Source organism: Lithobates pipiens, unplaced genomic scaffold (assembly GCF_037356315.1).
Source record: "Lithobates pipiens isolate NorthernLeopardFrog02 unplaced genomic scaffold, aLitPip1_a1.2 Scaffold_27, whole genome shotgun sequence".
NCBI classification, from domain to species: Eukaryota; Metazoa; Chordata; class Amphibia; order Anura; family Ranidae; genus Lithobates; species Lithobates pipiens.
Window position 1 is genome coordinate 144646697 of NW_027507788.1, and position 14637 is coordinate 144661333.

At 40.7% G+C, this 14637-nt stretch overlaps 1 protein-coding gene across 1 annotated transcript in view; it reads right to left on the reverse strand.

The window, feature by feature from the left end:
- Positions 1 to 14637, reverse strand: part of INTS11 (integrator complex subunit 11) — a 58567-nt gene that overhangs the window by 12135 nt on the left and 31795 nt on the right. Inside the window, exons 3-11 of the mRNA XM_077457610.1 lie at positions 10141 to 10238; positions 9929 to 10002; positions 9134 to 9362; positions 6962 to 7060; positions 5837 to 5871; positions 5526 to 5664; positions 4338 to 4402; positions 1882 to 2071; positions 1510 to 1593 (exon numbers count right to left, since the gene is read on the reverse strand). Coding sequence (XP_077313736.1) covers positions 1510 to 1593; positions 1882 to 2071; positions 4338 to 4402; positions 5526 to 5664; positions 5837 to 5871; positions 6962 to 7060; positions 9134 to 9362; positions 9929 to 10002; positions 10141 to 10238 — 1013 coding nt within the window. The remainder of the gene's footprint in view (positions 1 to 1509; positions 1594 to 1881; positions 2072 to 4337; positions 4403 to 5525; positions 5665 to 5836; positions 5872 to 6961; positions 7061 to 9133; positions 9363 to 9928; positions 10003 to 10140; positions 10239 to 14637) is intronic.

A 14637-nucleotide genomic window follows, 5' to 3' on the forward strand; every position in this document is an offset into this window, starting at 1 on the left:
GCTCCTGTTCTGAGTCATTTAACAATCGGCGTCTAGGGTAAATCTTGGTCAGCTTGACATGGCACTGCTCCTGAACCATAAGTGACAGGGACACCAAATTTGGGGGGAGCACATTAATGGGACCCAGGACTATGACATATCCAGTTTTGGGGTCGGCCAACTTACCTAGATGATCTACCATGCCGTGATCCTGGGCCCCCTTAACGTGCTCCCCAAGTTTGATGTCCCTGTCACTTATGGTTCGGGAGCAGTGCCATGTCAAGCTTACCAAGAGTTCCCAGACACTAATGTTAAAAACAACGTCAATTTCGCAGTAGCTAGAGTATTTACGTGCACATGCGCTGTATTTTCCATCGAGGAATTTGAAATGCAAATTCCTGAGTGCACTTCCATTAGAGCTAAAGCAAATTGACGATGTGCTGCATGTGCGCAGCTTTGCAGAACAGCTTATGCCACGTCACAGGAACAGATGTGGGTTCGACTTTCTGCCAGGTTTGACATTTTGGCCAAACAACTGGCTTGGCACGTGCACCAAGGGTTGCTGACGCAAACAATAAAGAGTTGCAAGCAAAGAAGATTGCTTAGCTCTTCTAATAACCAAACCATTAGAATTCCTCACTATTTTTTTTTTTTTTTAAGTGGTTATAAACCCTCACATACCCAGTGAATTGAACAGCCTCAGGTTATACACAGATGAAAACAAAACCTCCTACATAAATTTTACTTGTTTGTCTGCGTCGTCTCTTTCCTTCAACCCTTCAAAAGGGCAGAAAAGTGTTCAAATCTTTCTCATCTGTCAGGAGCAGAGAGGAGGGGGTGAGGAGGCTGCAGTTACCATGTGTGTGAGCATATTGGAGTAAAGGAACACACCCCCCCTCCACACATCAAAAGAACTGTTGTGAATAGACAAGGTCGGGGCTCATCTCCCTCCCCGACACAAATTTATCTCATGTGTCGAGGAAAACTTCTCAGAAGTGACTCATGTTGATAACAGAGAAACGAAGCACCAGAGAGGAATGACACTTAGGCTGGCCATACATGGTCGGAATTGAGATTCAAACTGTTAATGGGCAGGCTGAATGTACAGAGTTGATCAAAAAAATAAAATAAAATGATCAGTCAACTTGGGTAAAACCAGCCTGCAGGAATATTACAAGCTGCTGCTAGTGATAAATAATAGTCTTCTCCTTGCGGGGGTGGCATCACCTGTCGGGAGAGGACAATAGCAGACGGGATTCCCCTGTCAGCACTGTCTGTGTTTATTGCGGAATTGAACAAATTTATTTCCTGAAACCATTTGCACCGTGTAGGACTGGCCATAGAGCTTTGGAGAGAGATAAGCAAACATTACAGATATAGGTGCTTTGTTCAGATTCAAAGACTGAGGTTTACAAACACCTGCTATAGTATATTAATTTATCAAACATATATACAGTTTTTACCACATAAATACAAAGTCAGCAAGACGGCAGTAGATTGAATACACCCATGTACATAACTAGCGCTCACCATGTTCTTTTCATTGCCTGCCCATTTACGGAAAATCTGCAAGGACTGACCGGCGTGCAGCATTCCAGGAGTTGCAAAAACAACCTGAAACAATCAAATCACAAGAACATTTAGAGTTTTAAAATCACAGAAAGGTCTGTCTTCATATGCCATGATTTGGCTTGCAGTAGTAATAGAACATTATGGATAATAACTCATTAGCCGTTATGGTTTTAGGTACACCAATGCACTTTGTCCTGCATTATAAATGAAGACCAAAAATTATACCGGTGCCATCAGTCTACAGCAAAAGAAAACTCCAGTGCATTTTAGGTTTGCAGTGTGCACTGGACAACTTTAAATTAGGATTGAAGTCACATTGTGTTGCCTTACCATTGGCCCCGGGTTATCTGCAAATGCTCTGTCAAAGGCCTTGATGTGTTTAAATTCAAACATATTTCTCTGTACAAAAGTCTTTCTGATCTTCTGATTGGTCCAGGTAATGAAGAGCTTATAATAATGGTTGGCTTTCTCTGTCAGACCCGTAGAGAAGTAAATTGGGGCTTTCAAGTTCATCCGCTCCCTAGAGAAGAGTAATCATTATACTACACCAGGTTATATAAAAAAACAAATCATAAAAGATAGGCAAAAAATAAATAAAGTGGTCCCACCATCAAAAATATTTTAACACCTAAACAATCCTGAATCCCCCACATAAAACTGAAATGAAAGAGCTGAAGACGATTGTCTTATTAAAGCAACGCCCCAGTCAGAAGTCAACAAGATAAAAACGAACTAACAAAACCAGCTTTTGCTGCAATATTAAAAATGTAATCTACTGAAATCCCCCGCTCTGGGCAGTAAAAGGAGAAGCAGAGCTGTGGTTAGCTCATCCCTCTGTCACTCTACATTCTCCTATCAGCACATGAACGGACTGACACCTAACCTTGTATTGCTTCTTGCCCTTTTACTCCAGTGCTGCTATACAAGGACTACTAGCAGCTTATACTAGGTACTTATTCAGGTACTTATGCTGCTTGCATTTAATTCTGTTTTAAAGATCGGAGCTGCATTTATTTATTTCTTCTGTATTTGCCTAAAGTAAAGCTTTAACTTTACTGGCGATATGATTATGTCGGATTTTAGGTGTTGAAAGCGGTACAATTATTTTGCACGGAAATTTGGTGTTTTATATTGTAGGCCTGTAATTCTTAGAAATAATTCACTTAAATCGATCCAAACAAGACTCTAATAGACATCCCAGGTATGATAAAATCTGAAATATGAAATCATAAAAAAAATATTATATATAATAAAATAACTAACTATCAATAATAAAAAATATTCAATAATGTAATCAAATCAAAAAACACTGAAATTTACTCAGTTGCAGAATTGTCGCTGTCATTACTTTTAGTGTTTGATGATGAATTTCCCCACAAATTACTATCGCTCAATTCTGCGAGTGATTCTAATTTATTAAATCGCTGTTTTCTAGCTGGTCTATAACCACTTTTGATGTAAACTGACATTTTTTGGTTGCTATGGACAATCTCCAGTTTCCTGGCATGAAGAACAGTATTTATAATATAAAACTGCATGAAGGACACTGGACAAACCACTAGGGACAAAGGGGATGTGTAATTATTTGATACAGTACTGTAATCTATAAGATATGCATCTCTGTGTTTTTTACGTTTTTGAATTTGGCGTCGAACTCCGTCCCCGTGCGTCGCAACACTCACAGGGAACGGAGCTCGGCACGGTCACAGACCCAGCGAGACACGGCGGCTCGCAGGTCACAGTGCGGGGAGACATTGCTGGATCCAGGGGGACAAGGTAAGTAACGCCCTCCATCCAGCGATGCAATCCCGAGTCTGGCTCGGAGTTACCGCTTATGGTAATGAAATCTTACCCCGAGCCAGACTCGGAATACTGCCAGGGAGGTTAAAAAGGAAAGGGGGATTCTGGCACTTGGTCAAATGGTTTTAGACAATGCACAGGAACTTGGGAAAATATGGTTAGGACTCATGCAAAGGTTATGAACAATCAATTCTGCCTCAGCAGTTTGGCCATGGTAACATCTTTAAGTGAACTTCCTGGCAAAGTATGTTTATAGTTTTACATGCCATGTACAGCCAATCTTGTGATTTACACACATTTACCACACTGAATAGGTAGACCAGTGACACTTGTAGGTCCTGATTAAGCAACTCAAACTTCCTTTGCCACTTCTCGACCTCCAGCCTTGTGATTGGACAGTGGACTGGCATCATCACTTCTGTTCAGCAACCCAGAAAATAGAAGAGGGAGCCTACCATCTAGCAGTGTGCACATCACAAGACTGGCCAACCAAATTTACAAATCCTTTGCAGGTAACAGGGTACATGTACAGTATAAATATTTCACTTCATACTTAGTAGTTCGCCTGGAGTTTCATTGGCGAGATTACACATGTGAATGCATCCTGTTACAGGTCTGTGTAACAGGTTATATTAGGGATATTACAAACCTCCTGTTTTAAGCAAGATCTAAGAACATTAAAACATTTTTATTATAGCATACAACAGGAGTGGTTAGACTTTGTGTTTGGCAGAGAGGGGAACTCCTGGCATGGAATCATAAAATGGAATCTCCAAGACAAACCCCAAAGTCAGAGAGGGGTTTGGGCCACAGTATATACATGATATAACCCCAACCATACAGTGTAGCTTACAACATGGTTATTGCATTTTTTTTCAAATATACGCCATGGAAATCAAACCTAAAAAGGCTGCATCGAACTCGTAATTCACGTTGCATGAAAAATGGTTAACATTGTTTCTACTAGTATCACAAAGACATGTTACCAGAAGGTCTCCAGCAAGATGCAGAGTTCTTGAGCTCTCCCCAGAGCAAACACAGGAATGAGAACCTACAAACAGAAACATAGATCCGTGAGTCCAATGACAGCCCTATTGCTTAATTACACCACTGTCACAAAGCCCAAGCATAAGAAAATGCAACTGTGGCCGGGCTATGGGCATTCATATATTTACATATTATCACTAAAGCACTAAAATGAGCTTTAAAAAGATAAGTTCACCTTTCATAACTTGTTACACCCATATTCAGGGTGTAACATGGTTTCCAAAAATGTTCTTTAAAAAAAAAACCTTTAAAGTAATTGTAAAGTCTTTTTTTTTTTCTTTTTTTTAAATAAACATGTTATGCTTACCTGCTCTGTACAGTGTATTTGCACAAGGCAGCCCAGATCCTCTTCTTCTCTGTTCCTGCTTCTGCTCTCCTGGCCTCTCCCTCCTGTTGGGTGCCCCCACAGCAAGCTATAGGAGCACCCGAGCCAAGCCGCAGCTCTGTGTATCCAGACACGGAGCTGTGGCCTGATCCCCTTTCTCTCATTGGCTGACTGACTTTGATTGGCGGCAGCAGCAGGGCAGGAGCCAATGGCATTTGAGACAAAGAGGTATCCCAGGCAATCCTACAACATCGCTGGATAGAGAGGAGGCTCAGATAAGTATTGGGGGGGGGGGGGGGCTGATGCACACAGCAGGCTTTTTATCAATGCAAAAAAAATAAAAAAATAAAACCTTCTTCCTTTACAACCACTTTAAATTAAGCCCTCACTGTCCTATTTCTGCAGACATTGTGGAAAAATGAATTCTTCTGCATTTCTTCTCACTCCCCTTGACCACAGGAGAAGAAGCCCCGTGTAAGTGCCAAGTCATGTCCAAGTGACAGGACTGAGTGCCCAAGCAGGCACTGAACAAAGATCAGTAGGGGTTAGTCATATCCTACCCCATATGTTGAAGTACTAGGTCTGTTACTCTGCATCTCTAGGCAAACTGAGCAGCAGGGAAGTGAAGGAGACTATAAGCTGCCGTGGAGGCTGTCATTAAAGTTAACCTGTTGTCTCTGCACTGTTATGCTGTGACCTTGTCACACAGTACTTGTGAATTGAATACATTTTAAAGCTACAGTGTACGAAGTAAACTAAAGTGTCAGGTAGTTGTCATGGGAAATAAAATGACTAGCATCACCTTTCCACCCTTCTCTACAGACTCATGGACCTTCTTCAAAAAGTCTCTCTCTCTACAACGTTTTGAGTCTCTGATAGTTGTAGCATATGTGGATTCACTAATAAGCAAGTCAGGACGACACTTGTCAATCCAGGCAGCTCTGAAAAAAACAAACATAAGTTCCATGTTATATATTGGTCAGGACATATACAAAACAGTCACTGTTCTACAATCAATGTATTTTAAATATTAAAACAGTTGTGGCAGATCCTTTGATGTAGTAACATAACTGTGTTCTCTGATGAGACACATATAGACTACATGGTGCTTACCCTAAATGCCGATCTGGAGTCATGTTGTAATCTCCCTTGGAAAAATAAAATAAAAAAATGAGATAAAAAACAAAAAGTATAGATATATCTCTAGTAAGCACACGCTTTGAGTTATTTTTTATTATTACATACAGTACATTTATAAGTTATTACTGCAGCGTTTGGTATAAACCAGTGTTTACCTTCTTGTTTTCCTGTAGTTTTGTAATAAAGCTGAACTCTGGAATGGTTATAAAAACCACGCTCGCAGTGCCTCCTTTCCAACCCCTCCCCCTATCTTTCCCCACTACAAGGGTTAAAATGCTTGTTAAGTCTAGGGGTGGAGCAATAAGGTAGCAACTGCTGAGACACAGTAGTGGGAGCAGTAGGAACAATTACTGTGTTGCACTGCAAACTGGGTATAATAGCCTCTGTATGTAATAAATAAGGCTGCACCACGGTACATACAAGTACAAAACATCATTTAACAAAACCTATCTTTTTGAGTTTACCATACTTTAATACGATTATTTAAATTAAAAACTGGATTCTAGGAATTCAGCAACTTTGCAAAAAGTGCAGGCACAGTTAAGTGCATGTCACTTCCGGGATGAGAGGAGAAAGGCACACACAGCAACTATGCCCACTACTCCCCTTTGCTGCCCATTCACAAAAAACTTTTGTATTTTGTGAATGAGTTTACTTAATACAAAGGCTTCTGTGAATGGGCAGAAGGAGGTGGGGCATAAGGAGGTGAGGCAGACATAGCAGTTCCAGTGATTCTGTTCTTGAAGGAACTAAGACCACAGTGAGCAGCATTCAGAGCTCTGGAAGTTAACTTCCAGGAGCACAATAAACCTGTCAGGTTTGAATATATATATAGAAATAAGTCTACAGGTGCAGGCACCTCGTTATATTTAACTTTAAATGTATATCTAAAAACATTAAAATAACTCTTTCCCAAGAGCTCTTGTTTAAATGAATATAGAGAAGAGGGAGCAGGCCAATAGCTTCCAATCACAGCTTACATTGGAGTAATGAGGTTTTAAAACATTTCTGATCAAACTCTCCTCCTCCTTCCCAAGAGCAATTGGCATCTGCTTCCGCTATACACATAAACCAACCAGCTTTTAAAAAGGCACTTACAGTGTAGACAACAGACTCAGAGCCAACTTTAATTTGGAACATGGCAGCACCCAGTACATGTCCGGCATAGTAGGCTTTAATTTCCAACTCATCGTCAACCTGCAAGAAACAAAAAAAACCCACATCAAACTAATAAAGAAATATGCATATTTCAATGTTGAGTGTTCAATAGGCACTCCAGTAAAAATTATAGCATCCCATTACTCAGCACAGGATAAACAAATAACGAAGGCTTCTAGCTACAAAACAGTAACACCCCAAATAAAGAAGATGTTTGAGATTGTTAAAAAGAAAAAAAAAAAAAAAAAAATTTATATACACACACAATATACACACACATATATATTTTACACACACACACACACACACACACACACCTCCATGTTGCAGCTTAGCTTTGGCGTTACGCTACAGCCATCCCATGCCAGCTCTAAGACCAAAAGCTTAGTGATCACCCAGTTGCTAATCAGTCAGCTCTCAGTCACTGCTCTCCAATTTGATTTCCGACCACACGCTGGAGTGCCTGGCACTGACAATGTTTTCAGGTTCCTTCCCAAGCCTGGCAATGACTCCGTGTGTCAGCTGTAATAGCCTATCAACTGTGACTTGGTCATAGAAGTATAATAATACAGGTACTCAGGTTACCCTAAAGAGAAGTATAGTCAAAAGAGGTTTGGCCATACTGCTTAAGTTTTTAAGTGTATGGTTTAAACACAAACTACTCCTAGGAAATCTTGTCACAGGGGATTCCCAGGGATGAGAGGCGAGAGAGGGGCGCCTAGAGGCAATATAGTGTAGCAGGCGCTTTTCTTGATATAAAGACAAACAAGTAAATAAAATGCACTCAAAGGCTCTCTGTAGGAGTAATCATGTTTCTGAGGGATACTGTACATACCATTTTAAAAATCATAAAGTGCTCACAATTCAGGAATTTACTATAATTATGATAATATATTAATTTTTACATTATATATGATTGCATAATCTCTTAGTTTAAGAATAAATGAAAAAATAAATAAAAATAAAAGTATTTTTGGGATGAATTTTTTTTTTTTAAAGTATTAGGTTTATATGAAAGGATCTCTTGATGGAAGTTAATCAGTACGCATCAATATTCATTTAATCATATTGATTTATAAAGGAGTTTAGCTTCAATATAGTGTTTTTGTATGCAATTATAAATTTGGAGAACAATTTCATATCTTATATATTACAAATGACACTACATACATTGGTGTTATGCTATCAATTCTTATATTAGGAAACCAGCCATCCATGATGTCCCTATGCATCATTTATAATCCCCCACCCCCTTTTTATTAGTTTTTCGGGTGTGGCAGGGATTAATCATGGCCATAGCTCCATAATTAAGCCTGGAGGTGAGGGTAGTTAGACTGAGGAAGAAGACGGAAGTTTGCGTTTGAAACTCGTATCTCCAATAGCCACAAGCTCCTGTTCAGTGGTGCTCTGGAGCAGGGATCTCCAAACTACGGCCCTCCCAGCTGTTGCGGAACTACACATCCCATGCGGCATTGGAAAACTAACATTTACAGACATGACTAGGCACGATGGGATTTTTAGTTCCTAAACAACTGGAGGGCCGTAGTTTGGAGACTCCTGCTCTGGAGAATAGACAGTGGTGACTCCAGCAGTCCTCCTACTGTCTCTTGTGGCTGATTTTTGGCTACAGTGGTTCTCACGGAAGTCCATCCATCCCACTAAGATACTGCATATCCTTCTACCGGTACAGAGACATGCTTACACCTACAGAGTGTACTTTATTCACTTGTTTGTTTTTAGAGCAATAAAAGCCTGTTATGCTACAGTATATAAGTCTTTTACCAAAATCAGGTCTTTGGTGGAGCGCCAGGTATATGTTTTTCCTTGATTCCCAGAGGAGTCAACCCAAAACTTTATTAAAAACAGAAATTATACTGTTATAAGTGAAACCAATCAATGAAATTATAATTCTAGTCAGCAAAAACGGTCACACAATTTACTTATATTGAAGTTCTTTGTAAATAATGGAACAAAAGCTCACAGAACTCCTCAAATGTGGGGTGGGTGTGAATGAAATACATCATACAGCAGGTCAGGCAGCCTCCAAGTTCTTGGGAGAACTTCTAGTTTTAAATAAGATGGATCATTTGTAGGCAGGACTTGCTATCTCACCTGCACAGTCTGATGGAGGTTGACAGCTACCACTTTCTTCATGCAATCTTTAATCATTTGGGATGTAAAGAAGTTAGTTTCCCCTTTCTTGTCCACAGTGATCTTCCTGTAATCCTCCAGCAGGATGGGGCAGATGGCCTTGGTGGGGTGAGTCATGTAAATGGGGCCATCAAAACCAACCATTTCACTCATGTAAGGCAGGGCTCCACAGTGATCCAGGTGGAAGTGGCTAGAGAAAAGAGATAAGCATATCTAAATGGAGCATATTGTAGTTTGAAGAAAAATAAATAAAAAGGTAAACTAAAGAGAACATGTACTTTGCCTATGCAGGGCACAGTAACAGTTTCATTGAATAAGTCCCCTGCTCTTTGTACTTTTTTTTCACCTTCTGGAACAAAGAAAAAAAAAAAAAAAAAAAAAAGCATGCAAGGACCAATGCAACAGGGCTCAGGAGTACCCAGCGCTGCACTGACTAGAGTGAGTTTCTTGCACAGGGCAGGCTTCCTTAGCTTCTGATGGCTGAACAGAGCAGCGGTGGAGCAAAAGGAAAGGAAAAAAATTACTGCACAGCAGTGTGCGGTCCCAGCATGTGCTCAACAAATATGGTAGCAAACACCTTATGGGGGGGAAGTTCAAAATTGGAAAACTTGCAGAAAGGCTTGCCTATTGGGATACTTTGAAACTTTTTGTGGTTAAATAAGGATATGTGTGCTCTTTAATTTCAACATTTTTATACAAAACTATAATATACCTTTACATTTAAGAAATACATTTTTTTCTACCCACATCAGTTACCTTATGATAACGCAATCCAGGAACTCTGTGAGACGACCATTTTGTGTGATGTAAGAGAAGTCTGGAAACCGCCTCTTTAAAAAAAAAAAAAAAAAAAAAAAAAAGGGGGAAGACAAATTATATATATATTTATTTACTGCAGGAATCATTGCTAGAGTGCCAATTTCACACACATGTATAACCCATCAGAGGTATAACATGTGAAAACTCACATCATCATTGTATCCCATGTGCATTCCACAATCCAGCATGACATTCTTCCCTCCTATAGACACCAGGATGCAGCTGCGTCCAACATCCTGACCAGCGCCTAAGATATTCAGAACACAGGAGATTAGTCAAGCTATCAATGAAGAACATGAGAATATAGGTTTGGCTGATGTGTACATTTCAAACTGTAATAATGTCTCAGAAGCCTGATGCAGCTGATCATGGTGTTAAGTAGAGCTGCACGGTTCTGGATAAAATGAGAATCGCGTTTTTTTGCTTATAATAAAGATCACCGATTCTCTCAGCATAACATCTTTCACATTAGGCACAAAAAAAAAAAAAAAAGGCATGAATTGCTAACTTTACTATTTTTTAAAAGAAATTCATTAAAGTGTATTTTTCACACAAATATTGCGTTTGAAAGAACGCTGCACAAATACAGTGTGACATAAAATATTGCAACAACTGCCATTTTATTCTCTAGGGTCTCTGAGATTATATATATTATAATATAATATGTTTGGGGGTTCCAAGTAATTTTCTAGCATAATATATATATTTATTTTTTTCTACTTGTAAGCAACAAATGTCAGAAGGTTTAGACTGTAGTGGTTAAACTACCCTCATCTACAGAAGTACGAAATGTTACAATTTTTCTCTTAAATCTCGAGCGATGTTGTGAAACTTGGCTATATTTTTTATTTATTTAATTTTCTATTTTTTTTTTTTATAGAAAGCAGTCGGCTTATGCAGAGAACTTTCTGCACTGAATCAAGGAAATGCTGTGTTAAGATCGTGGGAGGGTTGAATCACGATCTTGAATCTTTAACGATTAATCATGCAGCTCTAGTGTGAAGTGGCAAAAACAAATGTGAATAATACTGTTATAATAATGTGAATAATAATAATAATAATGTGAATAATACTGTTAATACTTAAATCCTATCCTATGTCAATCAAATCCAATGAACGGGGGGGTCATACATTCAGCTTCTATGGATGCCGAATGAATGACTCGGGAGAGCGCCCATGTGTCCAAGTATTTATTTCAAGATAATTTGGTTTTTATTATACACATGTATCAGACTCTTGGAGCCAGACTCTCGGTCCCATATCTTGTTGTATTTGTTGGGGCAGCCTCTGTTAATATATATGAATTTCTTATACGACAGGGTATTATTCACTTATATTTTCCATTCTACTATTTTGGGAGGCGTTTGTCTCATCCATTTTTTGGCTAATGATTTTCCTTGCTGCCAACAGTGTGTCATGCAGAAATGTTTTTGTGTATTTATCAATTGTGTCTAGTAATATACCAAGAAGGCATTGCTTTGGGTCTAGTTTTAGGGGTGAACCCATTGTATCGTGTAGAAATGTCACGATTTGTTTCCACAAGCCTTGAATCTTGGGACATGTCCAGATCAAGTGGAAAAAAGTGCCTGTCTCTTGTCCACACATCAGGCATGTGGCAGAATGGGTGCGTTTGTATATTGTTACTCTAAGGGGTGTGAGGTATGCCCTGTGCAGAATGTAAAGTTGTGATAGTCGATCCGATAGTTTGGGGGGGGGGGGGGGGGGGAGGTGGGAATACAGCCTTACAAGATTCCAGTGCCTCCCCCCCACTCCTCATCCTCTATTGGTCCCACCTTCCTTTCACATCTGAGTTTCAGATTGTATGCTATTTTAGTAGAGATGGGATGGAGAGCATATTGTAAAATGCTAAGATCAGTTGTGGGGGTCCGTGTTCTTAATTACTGCCATGACGACATTGGGTGTAGGGTGTGGGACAGAGTCAGGAAACCGATTGCGTCGCATGGCGGAGTTGTAGGAATCTAAAAAAAAAAAAAGGTTTTAAGGTGTTCGTCTTTTAGTAGGTGATTCAGATAAAATACTCCCTGCGTGGACCATATGTTTGTGTCATGAATTTTGGTGAATTCTGGGAGGTTCTTGTTGTGCCATATCGGTGTGTAATCGTTGAATTGTGGGATTTCAAGTTTGGAAATGTCCCATATTTTCCTGTAGTGATATAGCATGGTTTGTCCATTTTCCCCTGGTTCCATCCCTCCTGAACCCGATGCTATTGCATACATAGAGTCCTCGGTGTGCTGTGCCCATTTTGGACATAGGAGGGTGTGGAATCTCTCATCATCCGTTTTATCCAAGTGAAAGAGCTGTGACAATTGTGATGCAATGTAATATAGGTTAAAAGTCAGGGAGAGCTGTGCCACCGAGGTCAGTTGAGGTTCTTGAGAGTTTACCACGCTAGTTTGTGTCTGTTGGTTCCCCACACAAAGGGCTTAAGGAGGGACTCCAGAGATTTGAAATGTTTCAGGTGTAAGTAAACTGGGGTATGCAATAGAACATACAGCATTTTAGAGAGTAGGACAGTTAATTAAATTTATGCAGCCCCAGATCCCAAGTGGGAGTCGGGACCAGATCCGCATTTTAGTTTTAACCAGGGAAAGGAGAGGGTGTATGTTAAGGGATAGATTTTATATATATATATATATATATATATATATATATATATATATATATATATATATATATATATATATATATATATATATATATATATATATATATATATATAGTCTGTGGGGGGGGGGGGGGGGTCTAGATATATGGATCCTCAGGTATTTGAGAGCAACTCTCTCTATTGGTAGTCTGGCTTGGTATTCTGGGGGTGAGAAGCTGTCGATTGGTAGAATTTGGGACTTATTCCAATTGATTTTCAGTTCTGAAAATATTCCCCCAAAAAATTGTGTAGAGTGTGGTATATAGAGATGGGCCCGAGTCTGCTAAATATAACAGCGTGTCATCTGCATTCATACTGATTTTTTCAATTAAGGAGCCCATTCTCAGTCCTTTAATCTCTGGGTTTGCTCGGATGGACATCGCAAGGGGTTCTGCCGCAAGGGCATACAATAGTGGGGATAAAGGGCAGCCCTGTCTCGTGCCTCTACTGAGGTCACACATCCGAGATGGCCACTAGTTGGCTACCACCTTGGCTTTGGGTGCCTGGTATAGTAGTTGAACCCACTTAATATATTTGGGGCCGAAGCCATAGCCCTCCAAGCATCTCCAGAGATACGTCCACTCCACCGAGTCAAAAGCTTTTGCCATGTCCAAAGTCACTACAACTCCTGAACCAACCTCCTCATGTGTGGCCTGTATATTTATGTATAATTTCCGAGGTACTGCAACTGGGCATGAAACCTGCTTGGTCTTTATGTATTAGGGATAGGATGACCCGATTGAGCCTGGATGGATAGTACTTTGGCCAGTATTTTGATATCAACCTGTAATAGGGATATGGGATGGCAAGATTCTGGGTATCCCGGGTCTTTTTCTGGTTTTGGGATGAGGACTATTGTTGCCTCTGTCACGGATGGGGATAAAGTCCCAGTCTCAAAGAGATGGTTGTATAAAGCTAGCAATTTAGGGGCGAGTATTTTGCTAAATTGGGAATAAAACTCAATTGGGAGCCCATCTAATCCTGGGGATTTAGACCTGGCGAAACTGGCGATGGCAACTGTGATTTAGTGTGTGGCGAGGGGTGCCTCTAGAAGGTCTATATGTTCCGTTGTCACCTTCTCGAGAAAGAGGGACATTGATTGCGTCTCGTGGGAGCTGTCGTTTTGTACATCGATAAAGTCGTCTCTAAACATGGAGGTTACCATTGGTGGGTCTGTTACTTGTTGTCCTCCAGGGCCATGTAGTGTGATAACCACCAGGGAGCCATCTTCACTGTGCACCAAGTACACCAATAACTTGCCCGATTTTTCCCCCATATTCAAACATTTTTTGTTTAGATGAAAAAAAAATTTTTTTTCCTTCTTGCTTTTTGAAATTGTAGCTGGGTGACTACTCTAGTTTATAGTTTAAGCAGGTTTGCATTTGCGGGAGTCAGAGTGGTGGCAAAGTCTCTCAGAGGAGGACAGGTCAGCCATTGCCTTATGGGCAGTGGCGGAATCGTCCTTAACCAGTTGCCGACCGCCGCACGACGATGTACGTCGACAGCATGGCACGGGCAGGCATATTGGCGTACATGTACGTCCCTTGCCTCCCGCGGGTCGGGGGCCCGATCGGGCCCCCGCCCGGTGCCTGCGGCGGTCGGTTTTCGTCCGGGAGCGATCCGGGACGAGGGGGCAGCCATTCATTCATGGCCACCCCCACGCGATCGCTCCCGACGAATAGGAATCCCCCGTGACATCACTTCCTCTCCTGTAATGTAAACACAGGAGAGGAAGTGATGTATTCTCTCCTCCGTGTCGGTATTTTTCGTTCCGACACGGAGGAGAGCGGATCGGTGAGTTGCACCAACACTCTACACACACAGTAGAACATGCCAGGCACACTCACACCCCCCCGATCACCCCCCCCCAATTACCCCTGCCCCCCAGTCACAGTGACACCAATGTCATTTTTTTTTTTTTTTTTTTTTGCATTGGTGTCATTTGTGACTGTAATAACTGTTAGGGCAGTTAGGGTTAGCC